The 17060-nt window shown below is 47.4% G+C and overlaps 1 protein-coding gene and 1 long non-coding RNA gene across 4 annotated transcripts in view; one reads left to right on the top strand and one right to left on the bottom strand.

Moving 5' to 3' along the window:
- LAMB2 (laminin subunit beta 2) overlaps window positions 1-17060 on the top strand; it is a 70475-nt gene that overhangs the window by 3350 nt on the left and 50065 nt on the right. For all 3 annotated transcript variants that reach the window (XM_040407051.1, XM_040407050.1, XM_040407052.1), the window contains exons 3-4: window positions 11971-12143; window positions 14042-14177. In XM_040407051.1, the coding sequence (XP_040262985.1) occupies window positions 11971-12143; window positions 14042-14177 (309 nt within the window). The remainder of the gene's footprint in view (window positions 1-11970; window positions 12144-14041; window positions 14178-17060) is intronic.
- Window positions 1-17060, bottom strand: part of LOC120978741 — a 47319-nt gene that overhangs the window by 11283 nt on the left and 18976 nt on the right. The gene's annotated exons all lie outside the window — the stretch shown is intronic.

The raw sequence follows: 17060 nt of genomic DNA, 5'->3' as shown, positions 1-17060 counted from the left end.
AGTTGTGCCTTTAACGCATTCAATTCATTTTCTCCGACTTAAAGGGTTTTTCCAGAAATTTGTGCAAGACTGTAACCGAATCCTACACAGGGCGGGACCGGGATCTGACGAGGAGCCCCTATTTTACCTCAGCCATATTGACCTAATATACTTACCAACGTTTCAGTTGGTAAAATCAGGACATATAAGTCCCACCTCTGGGAATGTCCCGACCCCACCCGCGAACACCCATTTATGGGCGGAGATTGTGCTAACTACGCCCGTTTTCGGCCCGGGACATTGTGAACTTGCCAAAAATCAGGGACAGTTCCGCCAAATTCGAGACAGTTGGCAACTATGACCTAAGCAGGTGGAGAAGCTAGCTACTTCCTCCCTCGCTGATGTCACCACCGATCTAGACTTCCCAGCATTCCTTGTTTTTAGGCAAAGATTCGAGAGGGAGGGGACTGTGTGATTGGACTGACAGGAAGAACTATGAGAGGAAAATGGAGGACACTGCGTATTGGGTGACAGGAAAGAAAGTCACGTGACCACCAATATGGCTGCCGGTGGGGGCGGCTACTTCCTTTCCAGAAACTAAAGGCACGCCCGAACCAGTAACTATATGTCCTCGAAAAGATGGCTGACCACCAATATGTCCATAGGGACTGTCATCAAGGTTTTCCACACACCTGAACGGCAAATATGTCCAATTCTACTGCAGGGTTAGCTCACTATATAATCCACAAATTTACCAGTCAGAGAAAGCTGGGTGACAACACTTTTGGGAGCTGAAATGGCAGCCATATTGGTTGTCACAGTCACCGCCTACTAAGTATTGCTTAAAGGGATAAACCAGGCACACTGCCGTATAGGGTAGCTCAGCTGAATGTAATGATGCCTTTCAATTAGCGATCCATTGCTTCATTCTGGAGAAAAACTGCTTTAAATCCATATGCAAATGAGCAGTTCCTCAGGGGTGGATCCAACCACTCTGTACAACCTTGTTCCTCCTGCTTCCTCTGTTAGCTCCTCCCTCTAATTCTTGATTAACGGAGTATGCGAGATGACCATGCAGGAACCTGGCCCTGTCCATCAAAAAGGAGAGGGAGGGGCTTTCAGAGGAAGCAGGAGGAGTAAGTGCACAGGTTGGCTTGGGCCCGCCCTCAGTGCACTTAACTGCTCATCTGCATATGAATGAAAAGTACTTTTTCTACAGAATAAATAAGTGAAAGGCATCATTACATTCAGCTGAGCTAGCCCTGCAAGACATTGGGGGTCTGCGATAGCCTCTTCGCTACTGGAGAACGAGCCTAATTAACGACAAGGCGCACACCTCGTCATACATTAGGCACATCCTCTGGCAGTCCGGGTGCCTGGGTTAATGGTGAATTTCCTGCTGACAGGCTCCCTTTAAAGGGATAGCTAAGAAGATATCATGGATGGGAGCACATAGGTTGACAGTCTCATTGACGTGGTGCACCCTAATGGGAAATAAGTGCAGAGAGTCAAGGTCTGCAGTAAACCAGTGTGCTTCTTTACTGGAGAAACTCAAGTGCAAAACAATACAGGCAGTGCACTGAGCTGGCTTCTCCAGTCTCTGACTTGGTAGAAGAAGGAAAGGCATGATCTAGCACAGAAGGCTGGTACCCTGGCCAAAGGCTGGTGGCCCAGAGTCTGTGATTGTCGTCCAGCTGGAGCTTTGGTCAATGGGTGAGTAACCCCGAGTTTGTGGCTCAGCATTCCCATCTCAGCGTCTTCTTCTGGTCACTCATGCAGCCTAGCAGAGTCTCTCCTACTAAACACGGGTCCCTATCTGCAGACAACTAGGGGCTCTACCTGCTCTCCTTGTATACAGCTGGTAGCTGAACTAAAACCTTCTAGTAGGAGGGGTGAAGTGGAGAACCACAGCCTAAACAGAAACAATGTTACAATTTCTGACTATCATAGACCTGTATAGAATTTTAATGCAAGACTATGGGAATGACTAAGCAGCTTTTCCAGACATAAACAATGTTACAATTTCTGTCTATCATAGACTTGTATACAGTTTTAATGCAAGACAATGGGAATGACTAAGCAGCTTTTCCAGACATAAACAAGTCTTCAAACATGAACAGAGCTAAACCACATGGAAAGTCCCAAAGTCTCTCAGTATTAGCTGGCTGTGGATTAACCCTTTCCACAGTGCAGCTACGGTGTAATCACAGCACAAATGAACAGGATATATTACAATATAAATATAAAATGCAACAATATGAAACAGTATAAGTGCACACAACAGCATAGTCACAGTGCAAGTTAACCCTTCAAAGTGCAATGGCTTTGCATAGTACCAATAAAGGCAAACGTCCATAGTCCGAAGCACCCTTACTCCAGGGCAGTACAGTAACAACCACAAGGCTAAACATACAAGAAAGAAGTGGGGCTGAAGAAGCATCCACCTCTACCATGTTGGTATAAGGGGCGCCATTTTTATTTACTCTATGCCCCTCCCCTGCCATTATCTTTGTACTGTTTCTTCTCCATTATTTCCAGTTTAGCTTTACCAAATACCAGTGAGACTAGCAGCCTTCTAGCCGCGGGGATGGGATATGCTCCAACACAACTTTCCTCTGTGTTTTTGCTTTCTGGACAATGGATAAAACATTGCAGGAAGCCGCCATGTATTTTCCTGACACAAGAAAAGGGTCTCGAAAAAGTGATTTATGTAATATTGTTCCCAGAAGTTTGGAAAGAAAACACATCATTAGTGAGGCACTTTCCACCCACAGACGTCTCCGACATCCGAGCATCTGCTTCTGGAGTTATGTGTCTTCACATGTGACTTCTGAAGGATAATTGTCCAGCAATGATCAGTAGGAGTAAAACCTCATCAGCTCCGTTTTATGCCTTTTTCTTTTTGTTGTTCTTATTGTAACCTTTCATGTTTAATTATATCCTACAAAAAAGTAACCAGTGGCAACCAATCAGAATTCATTACTCCACAGAATAGTGATGAAAGCTGACATTCGGTCGCTTGTAAAGGGTTCCAGCCGCCATTCTAAAGGGATATTACCAATGGTTAAAGGGGTTGACTCGTTTAGAACACTGTGTTAGGAAATTCCGGGTTTATAAGGTTGGCCGGGAGGGGGGGGGGGGGGGGGGGGGTAATGGGGGGTCAGAAGCCTTCTTTATTCATTGGAGTGCAGATTGGCTACAAAGAGCCGTTCTTGCTCTGGAGGACCCCATGTGTCGAGAACAGACCATTGGTTTCCATAGGCATTGTGTAATACTCCACTTGCCCTGCGGAGGAGCTGCAGGGAAACAGAAAATTTAAAAGTTGTTGCCCAGGTCAGCTAGAGATTAAATATAATCTCTGGGGTCCGTAGTGTGACCCCTTGTGATCACCTGATCACTGGGTGACCCTTTAAATGAAAAGATATTGCCCAAAGCAGAAACCCCCTTTAAGGATACTTGGCAAAATCCAAATCAGTGATGTATAGAACCATGAAATGAAGGTAACTCAATGGTTCTGTGACACAACCGGTACCAAAAATTGTAACTGACTGGCAACATACTACATAACAGTACCAGCCCATAGTTACTAGGGGCATGATATATGCTGACATAACACATTCACTGGACTCTATTACTTATTTGATACTGAATCTCATCAACAGCTGGCATTATACTCAGGAGCTGCATTCACAATTCTGCAAGCTTAAGAGATGAAATCACCAAGCTGAGTGCACCAAGGGTGCAGCTCTGGAGTATAATACAGGATGTAACTCAGGATCAGTACAGGATAAGTAATGTAATGTATGTACACAGTGACTGCACTAGCAGAATAGTGAGTACAGCTCTGGAGTATAATACAGGATGTAACTCGGAATCAGTACAGGATAAGTAATGTAATGTATGTACACAGTGACTGCACCAGCAGAATAGTGAGTGCAGCTCTGGAGTATAATACAGGATGTAACTCGGGATCAGTACAGGATAAGTAATGTATGTACACAGTGACTGCACCAGCAGAATAGTGAGTGCAGCTCTGGAGTATAATACAGGATCAGGATCAGAACACCCTAGGTAATATAGTTTATCTAGCCATTCCAGTTATAGATAAAACCTGATGCTCACATCCAGACCAGGGTACCTGTACCCAATGGGCCACAGAAGAGGCACAGGTATCGGCACATCCTTGTCTTTGATGGGAACTGGCACAGGTGTTTGAACGTCACTGGGAACCAGTTAAATGCCTCATTACAAGAGACAGAGAGATGGTTAGGGTGACGCTCCAGTCCAGGCATGCAGCTCTGCAGGGGGATATTCTGCAGATAGCAGCACATTGTATGCAGGACGTTTCTCGGTGCAGTTTTCTCAACATTGGAGGTTAGATGGAGATGGAAATCTGTAGAAGCAGGAGAATCCTCTGTTTTCCAGGCTGCTTGGAGAGAAACATGAGCACTGGATGATTTAACTTTGGCCGACTCTGCCAGGTTATGTTCTGAACTAAAAACGGCTGGATTCTAGGAATGAAACTGAGCGATGAATATTCAATTTCCATGAAATTAGTGCTGCAGACAACCACTTCTCATCTGTTAGTGTGGGGCAAACATAGCACCAGGTCTTTTCACCCAGGACAAAAGGGCCTGGCACATGGGTACGTGCCACCCAGGTGCACAAGGGAGAAAGCCGACTACCTCGCCCTACTGCAGGTCATATGGTCCCTCTCTATAGTTGGGATAATCCTTTGATTAATGTACAAAATGAAAATCATCATATAGTACATGACAGTCTCCTTCTAACCAGCCCTGTACCTCACATGGATCCAGAGATCTCTTTATTGCTCCAATTTCTCTTCTAGATTTCCTTTAGGCTGGCAGCTTAGGGTTGAGTCCTTTCTGCTGCAGCTCTCTCCCTATCACAGCTCAGGAGGCACGGATATAACGAGTACAGCTATATACATGCAGATAAGATCACAGACCCCGCCAGTACCATCCCCTGACATCTCAATGACACCTCGGATATGTGAAGGTAGATCAGGCTGGGTATAACAGATGAGTGGTCTGGAGCTGCCTCCAGACGTCTCTTATGCTCTGGTTGCTCCAGAGCTGCGGTCCTGAGAACAGGATCTCCTGCCGCTATATTAGGACACATAATCTATTAATGGCTCCTAAATGAGCCTGTTGTCATCGAACGATACAAGCAAAAGCTGGAGCAGCGCTCAGACCTAACAGACGTACAGCTAGAGCAGCGGTCAGCTGGTGTGAAACTACTACTCCCAGCATGTCCTGACAGCCGCAGGTGATGATTTTTTAAGCAGGTGAAATGAGATTAGAAATAATAGTCTGCCCATTAGCACAATTTTAAGAAATAGGGGGCACACCAATAATCCTAAGAGTGCAAAAGGGTGGTGAAAAAAGGGTACGAGATACACCTGACCCAAGAGAGAGTCACAAGAACCACCCATCAATGCACATCCAGCAATAACCAGATAATAACATATATGACGTTTATTAAACACACCAACAAACACACATTTTAAAATTGTATACAAAATTTCGGTATACAAATGAATATATGTAACTGACACATACAGAGTCCACTGAACGCCCACTGTATTTTGATTGACAGAGGACCAGGCAGTGTAAATATCATCACCCCTGGACCTGTCAATTAAAGTGTAGAGGGTGCAGAAGTTGCAGAGAGAGCAGAGCCTGTAGGTGTAATGGCAACGCCCCCGTTGCTCCTAGAGGCTCATTTGCATATAGTATAACATCATTTTTCTCAGCAATGCCGGCACATAGGAACATGGGATCAACACAGATGCCTTCAGCTGCCGAGCGCACATGTAACAGGTCAGCCGGTGTCATAGGTACAAAACTGCTGACAGATGCCCTTGAAGAAGGGGGATTACGGTCAGATGGGGAAGGTCCAACCGCTGGGTTACGAAAATGGGTCCTGAAGCTCCAAATGAATGGATCTCTGATCAAGCATTTCTTTCTCTATAGGACTGACGGAAATAGGTAAGTGCTGTACTCGGTTATCTCAGGCAGTCCCATAGAGAAGGACTGGAGCGGCGCATGCTTGACCAGAGCTCCATTCATTCGGGGGTTCACAATCCCAGTTCAGTAGTCGGACCCCCAGGATCTAATGGTTATCCTCTCTTCTGATTCCACCATAACCGTTGTAATAATAGGCCTCCGCTGATGAGTGACCCCCTATAGAAACGGCAGATGATAGAAAGCAGATTGTTCTGGGGGGGGGGGTCTGTAAACAGATGCTGCTCCGCCATGACGTAGCAGAAACGCGCTGGCACCGAGCGATCGACTTCTCTGGAAAGTCTTATACTTCCCATGGTATGGGGGCCATGAACAATCTCATCCCTGTTCTGCAGCCACCGCAGCTGTAATAGCGCGGAGCCAGGCGACATATTTGTGCTGTAACATAATTTTCTTGATATCACCCATTAGAATATTATTACGGCCAGATCGGGATTAGTCGGGAGGAATGTGCTGGGTTTGGACACATCTAGTCACAGGGCTGGCAGCCTCCGTCTGTACAGCTGCTGCTGGCTCCCGTGATGTCCAGCCGGCCGGCAGAGGGATGGCCTACAGGGGCACAGAACTGGAAGCGGCTGATCAGCAGTCACACGTGAGGACAGGACGTGGAGCTTCTTAGATAATCGACAAGCAGTAGTCATCATGGGGGGCAGGGATTGTTCTGGACTTGTAAAGAAAAATACAATTTTCCCATGATATGGCACCCGTCAGGGGGTAGGATCTCTCAGGCGGCGAGCGATCAGTCAGATCCTGAAGTTGATGCACTGGAAGCACGAAAAAAGGTGCAAGTGCAAGGATCTGACAAGGACCAACTTGTGATGTCCAGACAATGGAGTCGGAGCATCTCTACAACGGCAGGTCGTGTGGGGGGTGTTCCTGCTATGTAATGGTGGTTAGTAGTAGTACCTATCAAAAGTGGCCCAAGGGAGGTCATGGAAGCCCAAAGGCTCAATGTTGTGTGTGTGAGGGGTAAAGGCTAGTCCTTATGGTCCCATCCCACAGAAGAGGTGCCGTAGAGCAGCGGTTCCTCAACGCCAGTCCTCAGGACCCACCTGCTGGTCATGTTTTCAGGATTCCCTTAGTATTGAGCAGCTGATATAACTAGCGTCAATCCATCAGGGATCCATTCGGTGGGATATTCCCAAATCCTGACCGGCAGGTGGGCCCCGAGGACTGGAGTTGAGGAACCCTGCTGCTGTAGAGCAAATTGCTGAAAAACGTAAAGGATTTTTCTGTTTTACAATATTGAAGAACTATCCTCAGGACAACTTCTTTAATGCTCGACACCTTCAGAGGTTTAGTGGAGCCCACGCCTCAGCTGTTTTGGTGGCACCTAACAATATTTTAATGTTATGGCTGCTTGGTGTATATTATGGTATTGATAGCTGAACATTTACCTTATATATATATATATATATATCAAACTGGATCTTTACATGAATGTGAAACGACAACCTGAGACACAAGGACACGATGTGTGTATGGATCAGTCATCAGTCAGTGCGTCCTGCATGTATTATCTACAAGGTTTTCTGCATTATTTATGACCGCAGTGACAGCTCTATGAAAAGATTCTTCCACCGCACATCATTCTCCTGTACCGGCGGTCTAATATTCTTCATATATCCGACGCTTCATCACTTTGCTGTATCAGACATTTTCATCCAGCATGAGAATAACCTGAGGTAACCCATGGGTCGTTCCCATGCCACATTTCTCTTAGGGCTCGTGCATATGGCCCTTTGCATCTATAACATGCCACCTATGGGCCTACTGTGCCGCTATATGTGCTTCTGATTTTATCTAACATTATGGTATATTCCATTCCATCCCATACTATGGACATGCGCAGGAACCATTGCCAGTGGCGGACTGGGAATCTAAAGTGGCCCTGGGGAGGGAAAAAACAAAAAAATAAAAGTGCCCCTCGATGTTGTAGGCGAGTCCAAAATGACAGGGGGCAGGGCCAACACAAGTAGGCGGGGACAGCAATACCACATTGCAGCACAAAATACCGCCCCAGCAGAGCCAAATACTGCAATGCAGCGCAATAACCTGCCCCGGCAGCATCAAAAACCACAGTCCCTCTCTACGGTGGCGAGAGCCAGATGACAAGGTCTGTCCTCCTACAGTTGATTTCAGGAATAAGGAGGGCACCTGTGGTCGCCATCCAGGTACATAACTACTGAAGGCATCTGTGTTGGTCCCATGTTCATATGTGCCCGCATAGCTGAGAAAAATGAGGTTTTAATATATGCAAATGAGCCTCTAGGAGCAACGGGGGCGTTACCATTACACCTAGAGGCTCCGCTCGCTCTGCAACTGCCGCGCCCTCTGCACTTTGATTGACAGGGCCAGGTGTGATCACGTATACACTGCCTGGCCCTGTTACTCAGACAGAGTGCAGAGAGCGCGGCAGTTGCAGAGAGAGCTGAGCCTCTAGGTGTAATGGTAACGCCCCCGTTGCTCCTAGAGGTTAATTTGCATATATTAAAACATAATTTTTCTCAGCAATGCGGGCACATATGAACATGGGACCAACACAGATGTCATCAGCTGCCAAGCGCACATGTAACAGGTCAGCCAGTGTCATAGGTACAAAACTGCTGACAGATGCCCTTTGATATGTGATATGTGAGGAGGTGCGGTGACCTGATGAGATCTAAAAAATCGTGCAAATAAAATAATAGTCAAATATTCACTATAATAGCACGCTGACAAGTAAGAGAGCGCACAACCAGCACCAAATACGGGGCAGACGCCATATGTTTTGAAAGTCACCGTATTCAGCCGTTGATTAAATCTGTCGTGGGTCGACTGAAAGCGCAAGAGAACCCGGCAGGAAATCACCATTCAGGCCTATTATTTCAGATAACACTAACAAAAGATGTTATTAAAAGATAAGTAGGCAGGGGCGGGGGGCACTGCGGACCTCCATTGTGCTTCCCGTCACACTGCGCCATGAGAGACGACAGACACGGGATGGGTGCCAGGGCTTATGATGGAGGAAATGGGAGTTTTACGAGCAAAACATTAACCGTCTCGCTGCCTCCTGGTTGATGTGTCATCCACATCAGGGCTCACCAGCTGGGAGTTGTAGTTTCACAGGGACAGGTAGCAGGTTACTGATCCACAGGGTTCAACGCTGTATGAGACAAACTTTAATCATTCGCTTCTCGGCTGTGTGAATATGGCGTTCGGTTTGTAAAATTAGAGCACAGACCCCTATATAGGTCAGCTTTGGAAATTTCTTGCTAGATGTTTCTCCAAAAATAATCCCACGGTTGGAATTGGAAACCCCAGCCATCAGCGGTAATCGGGGAAAAACCTGATGAGATGTAAAAATTGTATTGTATTGCCCCACAGTGCCTCCGCAGGGCAAAGGAAGCACTACACACTGAAATCAATAGGCTGTGTAATTCATGGACGTGCTGGGTCCTCCAGAGCGAGAGACACTCTTTGTAGATGATCTCCAGTCCAGAAAATGGCTGAGGTCCTGAATAATGTCCCTCTTTCAGAATGTCCTCATAGGGTATTCAGGGAAATCTGAGCCTCAAAATCTTTCCTGTCGCCTCTTGCATGCCCAGCAACGGAGCACTGCCAGAAATGCCTGACAGATATGTGTCCTGCCCCGTGGACCGACCCCATCACCCCAGAACGCCCACAAAACGCCCCGTCATGGACCAGTTTGTAGGATTGTCCCTGCAAAATCAGGACTGTTGGCAAGTATGGCCTCATCTCTGGTACCTACCTCTACCTCCAGAACTTGTAATACCCATAGAAGCAAGTCATTCACCTGCAAGGCCACCTCTCCTTTAAGTCCATGCGGGGGAATGGGAGACGGGACCCTAGTTCTGGAGAGTGGTATGGTTCCCAAAGTCCCACATCTATCAGACATTTATGGCGTATATCCCGTGCCAAAGATTGGAATCTAAGAAAAATGGTGGCAGGTTCACGTTAGAAGACCTCCTAGAAGCTGACCTAGAACTGTAAGTGCCAGCTAGCAGCTATGGAGTCCGATACCGCGGCCAAGGGCGGGTTCTCATCAGCGTTCGTAATTCCGTTATAACGGAATATAAGGATGGAACGCAAAACGGAACCCTTTAAGAGGCTTTCCGTTTTGCTCCCTCCTAATACATTTCCGTGGGGACATTTTGGAGACGGAAAAGAACGGAACAAGACGGAACCGTTATTTGTCCTCATAGAAATGTATTAGGACGGAGCAAAATGGAAGGCCTCTTAAAGAGTTCCGTTTTGCATTCCGTTATATTCCATATGGCGAAACAGTATAACGGTATTACGAACGCTGATGCGAACCCGCCCTAAACCTGTCGTCCGTGAGTCAGGCGGTGGGAGCCCGCTGGCCACGTCCGCTCAGAGGGATCTCCCAGCTGGAATGTGGGAGGGATGACTCTGGAAAGTACAATACTGACAGGATGAAAAATTCTTCCTGTGGAACGATTAGATGGGAATTGCAACAAAAAGCAAATTGTCCTGGCAGGGATCTCGTCTTGCAGGGGCGGTGGCACAGGAATTTCGACATGGGAGAGACAAGGGGCCCGGGGCCCGACCTGGGGAGGGGGGTGCAGTCGTTAAATATACACACATTCTGCCGAGGTGTCGCTGGGTCTCTCGTCGCATGTATTTTGGGACGGACAGGAATGGACAGGGTTCATTTTTAAGAGACTGTTTTTCAGGACGCGTCATGTCTATTATGGGATGGAGCAGGTGTGCGGTGGATGGGGACACAGGGGGTCTTTCTGGGAGTTCATAGGAATAACATTTGCCAATCTCCATTAGTGAGGGGCAGCGTCGTCTTCCTCTCACCCCGCCGGCTGCAGAATCTCTGTAAACTTTCAGAATCCTCCTCAGCCCCCACAAAATCCTTCTAGTGTAAAACCGCAAAGGGAAGACAATGGAGGAGGGAGATGCAGCTGCAGTTTTTCTCCCTTAGGACCCATACAGACGGCCGTAGTGCTTTGCGGATCCGCAAAACACGGATACCGTCCGTGTTGCGTTCGGCAATTTGCGGACCGCACATGGCCACAACCATAATAGAAAATGCCTATTCTTGTCCGCATCTTTTGCGGCCCCTTTGAAATCAATGGGTCTGCACCCGTTCTGCAAAATTGCAGAACGGATGCGGACTCATTCAGACTGCCGTCTAAATTAGCCATTACGCTGCGAAAGGGGAAGAGAAGTAGCAGGAATTACGGTATATACTGTGTCAAGCTTCTACGCCAGGGTACAAAAGTCGCACATTTTGGCGCAAGTCTCATTTCGCGTCAAAATATGGTAATCTCCACCACCACCATTTTAAAAGTTTTTTAAGTGGGCCCACACCTGCTAGCTCTGCATTTGGCCTAATAAGATTATTATCCAAGCAATACATGGCAGCAGTACATTTCCAGTAGGAGCAACAGAGGGACAACGTAAAGCAGAGTTCAAAGAAAAGATGCTCCAGCTTTTTTTTTTTTTTTCTGTAAATGCCAAGTATTTAGTAAAACATAGAGATGGCGGGAGGGCGCCGACAGCCCCTCTAGGAAGCAAATCTTCGGGCTCACCCATTGCCGAGGCTCTTTTCCCTCAGTAGCGGTGTCCAAATTTGTTTAAAATCCTTGGTTTATAATTATTCTATCCTTTCAGTAATGGAAGTCATGACTCCATTCACTGATTCCTGGTGAACTTGTGCAGAACAGGCAGCACTGCAGTGTAAAGCATGGGGGTGGACGGTGCAGATTCTACCTTAGAGTGCCATTAGACAATGCAGCCAAGCTGGAGTCACCGATCATAGCTGTATCCTGAAAATCAGCCGGACCTGAAAAAGAAGGTACCATCAAAGTTTTAGGACCGCCATTGAACCAGACTTGTTGTAGGAGTCTTCTGTGTCCTACAAAATGGCAGAATCAGACATAACGGGCAATCTTGGTGCATTTTCCTGCAGCGCTGGCGGCTGGAGTATTTTCCCAGTATCCCGAGCATCCACACGGCTGTTCTCAAGGCAGCTGCTATCCTGCCACTGGGGACCTTCTCGTGGGCCGGGCCGATAAACTGAAGGCTACGTCAACCTGTGGACTGCAGAGAGCACAGACCTACTGTATCGTGAGTCACCTCCAGGTGAGTGAAGCCAAGAGGCTGCGAAAACAAAATGTGCAATTCATTTACGAGATGCAACGAGAGCCAGAAATATGGAAGGCTTTATGAGCCATGTCCTTCTTCTGCGTCATGCAGATTCCAGGGCAATAATCACTCGTATTGCTCATAACTGGCCCTCCTCAGAACATCCTATATGCAATATTTGGCTGGTTGGGCTTCATAGTGGATGGGGTCCACTTGGGCGAAGCACGAAAGCAAAGTGCGGGCTAAAACAGCAGCTCAGTGTGAACATGCATTAGGTGATCGCCCATTTTTTGGGTCTCCATGTAGTAGTAAAGTGGTGGGGTTTTCTATAGATGGTCACCAGGGGGTTGTGTTTAGGAAGTGGTTGTCTACATGGGACTTTTTTATCGTGTCATGATGCATAAAGGTTTCATACCTAGAGAAAGATCTTATCATGTCACTCATGTGACCCAGTGGAAGGGTTGATGCAACCTTGCACGGTAGTTTACATTAATGGAAGGGTTTATATCAGCTTTCCTGGTGGTCTAGGGTAGTGAGTAGTTTGGTGGTAGTTTGAAGTAGAGGATGGGTTCATGCTAGTTTTCTTGGCAGTCTATGGTACTGGTTAATGCCAACTTTACTGTGGTCTTATGTAATGAAAAGGTTAATACTAGGTTCCCTGGTGGTCCTGGAAACATTAATGTTAATGTCCCTGGTGGTCTAGGGTAGTGAGTAGTTTGGTGATGGTTTAGAGTAGTGGATGGGTTTATGCTAGCTTTCCTGGCAGTCTAGGGTAGTGGACTGGTTAATGTCTGCTCTCCTGGTGGGCTGCGATAGTGGGCAGGTTAATACCCGGTTCACTGGTGGTCTTGGCTAGTGTTAATGTCCCTGGTGGCCTAGGATAGTTTACGGGTTACTGCCAGCTTCCATGGTTAATGTCTGCTTTCCTGGTGGTCTAGGGTAGTGAGTACTTTGGTGATGGTTTAGAGTAGTGGATGGGTTTATGCTAGCTTTCTTGGCAGTCTAGGCTAGTGGACTGGTTAATGTCTGCTCTCCTGGTGGGCTAGGGTAGTGGGCAGGTTAGTGCCAACTTTCCTGTGGTCTTGTGTAATGGAAATTTTAACACTAGGTTCCCTGGTGGTCTTGGGTAGTGGCAAGCTTACAGTTAATGTCCCTGGTGGTCTAGGATAGTTGGGCAGGTTACTGACAGCTTCCCTGATGGGTTTAGAGTAGCAGATAGGTTAATGCTATCTTCCCTGGTGGTCTAGGATAGTAGATAGGATACTGCTGGATTTCCTGTGGTCTAGTCTAGTGGACAGAACATTGGACAATTTAATGCCTGGAATTAAACCGGTTCTAGGACAGTGGATAGGTTAAGGCCAGCTTTCCTGGTGATCCAGGGTACAGGACAGGCTACTGTCTGCTTCCCTGGTGGTCTAGTGCAGTGCAAGCTTCCCTTATGGTCTATGGTAGTGAAAGTGTTCATATCTGCTTCTCTAGTGGTCAAGCTTCCCTAGCGGTCCTAGGTACAGGACCAGTTAATATCTGCTTGCCTGGTGGTTTAGAGCAGTGGATGTGTAAGTATCTGCTTCCCTGGTGGTCTAGGGTGGTGGAGGGGTCCTGTGGTTTATCCCCCTCTTCAGGTTACAGCAGTGTCTCCTGTCTCGTGCTGCCCTTCAGATATATGCAGCTGTAGATACAGTTCTCCATACAGTTGGGTAGACCGTTCCATGAGCATTCTGCCCGATCACTAAGGCTCATGGGGCACCAGCAGTTAAAGGGCCAGCGCATAAAAAATAAAATAAAAAGTTGCATTACGGGATACAAGGATAAAACAATAATCTGTACTTCCCATGGATCTCTGTCATTTGATAACCTGCTAAGTAAATAAATGTGTTTTTCCTTGTGATCTCCAGGATGAGAAGAAATGCTTCGTCTGCGACTCGCGGAGACCTTACAACCGACTGACCAATCCCATCAGCCATCGCATCGAAAATTTGGTTACCACGTTTGCTGAAGATAGGAAGAAAGTCTGGTGGCAATCTGAGAACGGTAATCTAACCATAAGGTCTCTGCTGAAATACTCTGCGCTGCTGGAGACCCTACCCCTTCCGTTTGCCTTCTCTAGGGAGACGGTTTCTTTATTTTAAGTGCAAATCAAAACACACATAAAAAAAGTGAAACCAGTCTAAGAGTGCGACCAGATGCGGCCTAACTGGTCGTAGCATTATGGCTGTAATCCCCTGTAATCAGCAACCTCCGGCACTACAGCTGTTCAGAAACTACAACTCCCAGAGTGCTTCAGTCACTTCCATGGGAGATAGAAGAACAGATGCTGGGAGTTGTAGTTTCACAGCAGCTGGAGTGCCGAAGGTTGCTGATCCCTGCCCTACACCAACGATCTCCAACCTGTGGCCCTCCAGCTTTTGCAAAACTGCAACTCCCATCATGCCCTGACCGCCTGCGTCAAGCTGGGAGTTCTAGTTTTTTGCAATGGCGGGAGTTGTAGTTTTGCAAACGCTGGGGGTCATTTACAAAGACCGGCTCTTACTCCTCTTTGGCATTGGCTTTGTTGAAGGAAGATGCACCTAATCTTTGCCTCGTCATAAATCAGGTGCACCTGCAGCAGTCCGTGCACCTGACGGAAAAACAAAAGCAGCCCCTGACTGGAGTGTATTCTCGCCCTGGGCCATCCCTTGGCACGCCCCAGCTATACCCTCGGCACTCCTATGTGTTGAACATGGTGCAAAAATACCAAAAAGTTGCAAAAAGTTGGGTCATGCGACATTTTTACGAGTTAAAATTTTGTAAATGATCCCCACTGATCAATCCACATCCATCTTTTTTTTAACTGCGCTGGAAGGGAAATCTGTGTGCGGCGGCGGCGGCGTCTGTTGGGGACATTACCCACAATGCTCCGTAAACTGGCGCCCCCACGATCCCGCTAAGCCCCCCGTCTACTCCTTCTTTCCTCCATTTCCTCATTAAGGTCGCTTACTTTAATTACATATATTCTTCTCTGGGATTAAGGCTGTAAAAGGAGGGAAAAAAAACAAAAGAGGCAAAGTCTTTGAGGATTTCACCGGCTAATCCCAGCAGCGTTTTATCTGCAGCCCTATTAAAATTCCTCTATTTTCCTTGGAACAATTTACATCCCCCCCCCCCCCCTCCCCCAGCTCCCGGGAGAGGTCGTCCAAATAAATTAGGACTGTGGAAGAATTGATCAATCTTTCCACAAGAAACCCTGGCTCACGTCTCCAGATCGGCGGCCTATAACCTGCTCGGCTCAGGCAAAATATTGTTGCATCTGATTCTGGGAAAGCTGGGTGAGTATGGCCGCCATCAGAAATGCTACTCAGCTCTGCTAGAATCTGCAGTGCTGAGCTGGGGATGCATTATAAGTCTGTTCTTCCTCCAGGGCCACGAACGAAGACGAATTCTTCAGCTGGTCCATGTTACTAAATCACAGGACAAAAAGGCCGGCTCCATGTGTGGTCCACAGCCCTCCTATGCCTTGTAGTAATGTGACTATAGTACCAGAAGGTGGAGCTAGTGGGACGGTTCTCTTTCTCCGGGAGATACCACTTTGCATATTATTTTCCCATGAAGCATTTCCACTAAGTCTTCACACCGGTGGTCTCCTTAAGGAAAACCAGGACCTCCCCAAACTAAGTCTAAGGCATCTCACTCAGCCAGCCAGAAGGCTGCACCGTACTGATGAGGAGCAAACACCCCGGAACGGCCGCCTGCAGATGGATATCTGGCTTGGCTATTTTCCCTTATTATATTATTTTCCCATGGAGCATTGCCACTAAGTCTCCACACACGTCCAGTCTCCTTAAGAAGAGCCGGTCCCTCCTCTAAGATGAGTACCAGCGCTGAAAGCCTGATGGGACTGACACGGAAACCTCCTGAGAACAGAAAGACAACTTTTTTTTTTAGGTCAGGTGTTATGTAAGAGGCCATCCTGAAATACTGGTCATACCCAGTAAGGCCGGAGTGCCCCATTACCAGTGCCAGAGCATCTCCTAAACATCGACAGTATAGCCTCCCCTAAACAGTGCCAAAGTGCCTGCTAAACAATACAAGAGAGCCCCCAAACAGTACATGAGAGCACCCTATACAGTACATGAGAGCACCCTATACAGTACATGAGAGCACCCCAAACAGTACATGAGAGCACCCCAAACAGTACATGAGAGCACCCCAAACAGTACACGAGAGCACCCCAAACCGTACATGAGAGCACCCCAAACCGTACATGAGAGCACCCTAAACAGTACACGAGAGCACCCCAAACAGTACATGAGAGCACCCCAAACAGTACATGAGAGCACCCTATACAGTACATGAGAGCACCCCAAACAGTACATGAGAGCACCCTAAACAGTACATGAGAGCACCCCAAACCGTACACGAGAGCACCCCAAACCGTACACGAGAGCACCCCAAACCGTACATGAGAGCACCCCAAACCGTACATGAGAGCACCCCAAACCGTACATGAGAGCACCCCAAACCGTACAGGAGAGCACCCCAAACAGTACACGAGAGCACCCCAAACAGTACACGAGAGCACCCCAAACAGTACACGAGAGCACCCCAAACAGTACATGAGAGCACCCCAAACCGTAAATGAGAGCACCCTAAACAGTACATGAGAGTACCCCAAACCGTACATGAGAGCACCCCAAACCGTACATGAGAGCACCCTAAAAAGTACACGAGAGCACCCCAAACAGCACCTACTAAACAGTGCAAAAGAGCAACCTAAACAGTACATGAGAGCTCCCCAAACAGTACATGAGAGCTCCCCAAACAGTACATGAGAGCACCCCAAACCGTACATGAGAGCACCCCAAACAGCACCTACTAAACAGTACAAAGGAGCACCCTAAACAGTACATGAGAGCACTCCAAACCATACCTAAGAGC

This window comes from Bufo bufo, chromosome 9, assembly GCF_905171765.1.
Source record: "Bufo bufo chromosome 9, aBufBuf1.1, whole genome shotgun sequence".
Classification (NCBI taxonomy): domain Eukaryota; kingdom Metazoa; phylum Chordata; class Amphibia; order Anura; family Bufonidae; genus Bufo; species Bufo bufo.
Note: the sequence above shows the minus strand (reverse complement) of the source record. Positions and strands in the feature narration are given on the sequence as shown.